At 35.2% G+C, this 5000-nt stretch overlaps 1 protein-coding gene across 3 annotated transcripts in view; it reads right to left on the bottom strand.

Moving 5' to 3' along the window:
• The window catches only part of LOC106883189 (zinc finger protein ZIC 5), a 352921-nt gene that overhangs the window by 215328 nt on the left and 132593 nt on the right, over positions 1-5000 (bottom strand). For 2 of the 3 annotated variants that reach the window (XM_052974873.2, XM_052974874.2), the window contains exon 2: positions 2627-3156. In XM_052974873.2, coding sequence (XP_052830833.1) covers positions 2627-3156 — 530 coding nt within the window. Of the gene's footprint in view, positions 1-2417; positions 3157-5000 lie in introns of those variants that run through there. The other variant, XM_089337491.1, reaches the window with a different exon arrangement.

Genomic DNA, 5000 nt, shown 5'->3' on the forward strand with positions numbered 1-5000 from the left:
CTTGTTAGTTGGCCGCTAGCAATATACATCAAATAACAATTCATTAATATATTTGTACCATCTTGCGCCTGCGCATAAACAAGGACTTTTTGCCTTTTCTTTCCTTCTTTCTTTTCTTTTTTGATTTAACAAAAGAAATCAATTTTCTTAAACTTGATGTAATTAATTAGATAGGATAATTTCCTTTCAGCAGACTCGAGTCCAATCTTGTTGCTTTCCAAGAAGGTGCTTAGGTGATCCATTTGACAAATTTTATATGACTTACAAATACTCCGAGTAGTGATTATTAATTTTTGCCTTGTCCAATGCATTTTCAGAAGTTCATTCTAAACATCCATGTTTATTTTCAGTCTTTAAGTTAGCCGTTTTTTCATACAATCCTTTCATGGACACCAAGTTATTCTGCTGGTTAAAAAAATTGGGTATGTGCATCATACCTATTCTTTCAGTTAACCCTTGTTTCATATCTTGTAATAATGAAAGGTTCCTTTCATCAGTCCCAAGATACCCTGGTTGTTGAAAGAAAACTGGGTGGCTGTGTGGTAAGTAGCTTGCTTACGAACCACATGGTTCCGGGTTCAGTCCCACTGCGTGGCACCTTGGGCAAGTGTCTTCTACTATAGCCTCGAGCCAACTAAAGCCTTGTGAGTGGATTTGGTAGACAGAAACTGAAAGAAGCCCGCCGTATATATGTATATATATATATGTGTGTTTGTATATGTTTGTCCCCCTAATATCGCTTGACAAACGATGCTGGTGTGTTTACGTCCCCGTAACTTAGCGGTTCGGTAAAAAGAGACAGATAGAATAAGTACTAGGCTTACAAAGAATAAGTCCTGGAGTCGATTTGCTCGACTAAAGGCGGTGCTCCAGCATGGCTACAGTCAAATGACTGAAACAAGTAAAAGAGTATATGTATTATATGGTGTCCGGGAAATATAGCGTATGTATTACATATGATGCACTGGAAAGGCAATGGGTTAAAGACATCAGTCCAGCCAAGTTGCAAACTTAAAATAAAAGATTTTCTTTCATGTACCTTCAGACCATTTTCCTCTTCCTCGTTACAAATTTCCTTGTAACACTCTTTAAATGCATATTTGTTAACATTTTGCAGGCACACGCTTTCGAGAGTGTAGATCAGGATTTCCCAACCGCTTTTTTTTTTATCTATGAACCCCTTTGATTAATATTTTATTCTGGTGGACCCCCTAGACATTCGATGCTTAAAAACTAGTTTTATACAAACTTCTTTCAAAATTCCTATTTTGTTTTTTTACATAATATGTAAAAAACAAAAAAAGAATTTTGAACTGGTGTCGGTTGAACTAAGCACAATGTTTGAGAAAGAAATCTAGCTGTTTCTTGCAATACATGATTATAGATACGTACATCTAATGCAAAATTTTTCTTCAGGAGCCCTTAAAATGCTATTGTAGACAATTTACTATTTTGTTGCGTACCCCCTCTCCAATAGTATCATATGGACACTCATGGGCCATATGGATCCCGACTGAATATCCCTGGTGTAGATTATGAACTTGGTAAAAAAATTTTATGAACGAGATTTATAATGCACACCTTCAAAAAAGTGTCCTGCAAAATTTCACAAAAAAAAAAAAAAAAAAAATTTCAGTCATGTAGAAATAAATTCGGACATCACTATTACACACACACACACACACACACACACACACACACACTTATTTGTATATACATATGACTATATATATGCATGTATGTACGTGTGTGTGTGTGTGTGTGTGTGTGTGTGTGTGTATATATATATATATATATATATATGTATGTATGTATATATATATGTATGTATGTATATATATATATATATATATGTATGTATGTATGCATATATATATCTATATATATATATATATATATATATATGTATATATATATGTATGTATATGTGTGTGTGTGTGTGTGTGTGTGTGTGTATGAAGGCGCAACATTATTGACATCTAATTTTAGATCAATCTCTTTACCACTGTAATCTCAATCAGAGTATTATAATTATTATCTCGAACTAGAATAAAGCAAGATAAAGAGAGATCATACAGATATGTGAGAGTGGTTCTGTTAGAATATAGAGCAAATACCATTATCAGCAGCATCTTTGGAATTAACGTGAATGAATTATTTAGGAACAGGCAATTAAAAAAAAATTCTAATTAAAAATTAAAAATATAAGATATAATTACATCAATATCAACTCTTTTAGATTTTTAACGATGACAAATTACACAAACACAACAGCAGCACCAACAAGAATATCAGGTTAATGAAGAACAGAAAAATAAAATAAACATATATATATATATATATATATATTTAGATATATGTGTGTATATATATTTACATATATACACACACACGCACATATATACACATATATTTGCATCATAAATATATCATATCTATATAAATATATATATATATGTGAATGAATATATATATACATATATACACACATATACATACGTATATACATAGATATATGTAAATATGCATATATATATAAAACAGAAAGGAGACAAACAGAGAAGTACTATGTATAGCTGACGAGCACAGAAGTAGGGTGAATTGGGATATGTCCAAGCTTGCTCACCGGGGAATGTTCATTGCTAGGTGGTGTTGGCATCCCAGCACTTGTCTGACATACATACCACTCGCTCAAGTTTGTATGATGATTAGGGGGTAGCGTTGGATTGGGAGCCAGTGGTAAGGAGGGAGGACTGCTCTGTGGTATTACTACTGCTTGTTGCTGTTGATGATGATGTTGTTGTTGTTGTGGTTGTTGTTGGTGTTGGTGTTGGTGATGTTGTTGTTGTGGTGGTGGTTGTGGTTGTTGTTGTGTCGGGGTATGGTTCTGAACAGCCGGTGATGCTGAGTTTGAATCACTGCTCGGACTGTTACTTATTGACTCCTCGTATGAACCGCCATGTGGCGGGGAACATTTGCCGTGAACTTTCATGTGTTTCCGCAAAGAACTGGGATGTGTATAACTTTTGTCACAACCGCGAACTTTACAGTTGTAAGGTTTGTCACTTGTATGAACATGTGAATGTTTCTTCCGATCGGAACTATTGGCAAATCTGCGATCACAACCATCGAATTCACACTTGAAAGGTTTCTCTCCTGAAAATAAAATAAAAAATGAAATAAATTAAGTAACAGTTCAATGAAGCAGTCAAAATAACAGACATTAAAAAAAATAATGTAATGCGAATTAAATAAATGTCTTCCTCCTAAATAAATTTCTTGTTTTTGAGGAAAAAAAATAAAAATAAAAAATACAAAACTAGCACAAAGATTTATATCTTTTATCGTTTTTTACTTGTTTAAGTCATCAAACTGCGGCCATGCTGGAGCACCGGCTTGAAATCTTTAGTGGAATGAACTGACCCCAGTACTTTTTTTTATATTATTAAAACCTTGTACTTATTCTATCGGTGTTTTTGCCGAACTACTAAGTTACAAAAACATAAACACACCAATATCGGTTGTCAAGCGATGGTGGGAGACAAACAGACACAAAAGGACACACACACACACACACATGACGGGTTCCTTACAGTTTCTTATTTCTTTATCCACTCATAATGCTTTGTTTAGCACGAGGCTATAGTAGAGAACACTTGCCCAAGGAGCCACGCAGTGGGACTGAAACTGGAACTGTGTAAATGGGAAGCAAACTTCTTACCATACAAGCTGAATTTTTAAGATTATATGGTAGGTGAAATGTCATTGTTTATATGCATGTATCTTAAGTAAAATACAGGTAAGAAATTCATTTTGCTATATTGAGGTCCCGACAGAGCATCATGAGCAATTATCTTCCGTATTGCTTCAGGCCAAACCATATATTGTGAGTAGAATTGGGCAGACGTTAACAAAAAAAAAAAAAAAAAAAAATTATGGGTAACATGACCAGGCACGTCACATACCGTGAAACTAACTCTGTCCGAGAATTAATATTAGTTAATGGGACAAATATATTTGGAATGCCCAGTATTGCACGTAGTTTTTAGTTGACTGAACGACTGGAATTCTCAACTTCGAAGCCGACGGAGAGCCGTCAATTTTTTCTTGTGAATGCGATCACCATGTTTATCATCACATCTTAAATTTGCTTATTGTATTTGAATGTAATTATCACGTGCACGCGTGCACTCACACACACACATACACACACAGAGAAACTAAGACAGTACAAAAGTGAAAATATAGCGAAAATCCATCCTAGATAAAGTAATTTGGAATGCTACATTTTGAATAGGTGTGAACTATTAATTGTGAATGTCGACAAGACTTGTCGCCAATATTTCCTAAATAAGGTCAAATGTCAAGGATTTTAATTTAGAAAGGAAACGAAAGAGAGAGTGAAAGACAAAAAGGGAGGGAGAGAGAGGTGGAAAATAGAACGAAAGAAAAAGAGCAAGCTTTGCCGACATTGCTACAGTATGGAATGTAGGAAGACGTCTTTCTGTCTTTCTCTTTTTGTTTTGAAAATGTTTTTACTAGTTGACCGCTGAGTCTGGCCGGGGTGGTATGATTTGTCAGGTGGGGTGTAAGGACTCTGGGGACAATCAGAGTAAAAGAATTCAGTGGCAGCAGATAGACGGATCTGAATAAAATCTGTCAATTTAGTGATGTTTTCAGCCAAGCCTGACATTGTTTTGCTTTTCAAAAGCTTTTGTGGGCGATCGACTGGCTAGAAATAGTTGCACACATTTTGTAAACACAGCCTACTGATTTGAAAAGGGAGAAAGGCGCACCTTCGATACTACTACTACTACTGCTACTACTACTACTACTACTGTTGCTGCTACTACTACTACTGCTGCTACTACTGTTGCTACTGCTGCTGCTACTACTACTGCTACTGCTGCTGCTGCTGCTGCTGCTGCTGCTACTACTACTACTACTACTACTACTACTACTACTACTACTACTACTACTACTACTAATAATAATAATAA

The sequence above is a fragment of the Octopus bimaculoides genome, chromosome 19, assembly GCF_046866305.1.
Source record: "Octopus bimaculoides isolate indiv1 chromosome 19, ASM4686630v1, whole genome shotgun sequence".
Taxonomy (NCBI): domain Eukaryota; kingdom Metazoa; phylum Mollusca; class Cephalopoda; order Octopoda; family Octopodidae; genus Octopus; species Octopus bimaculoides.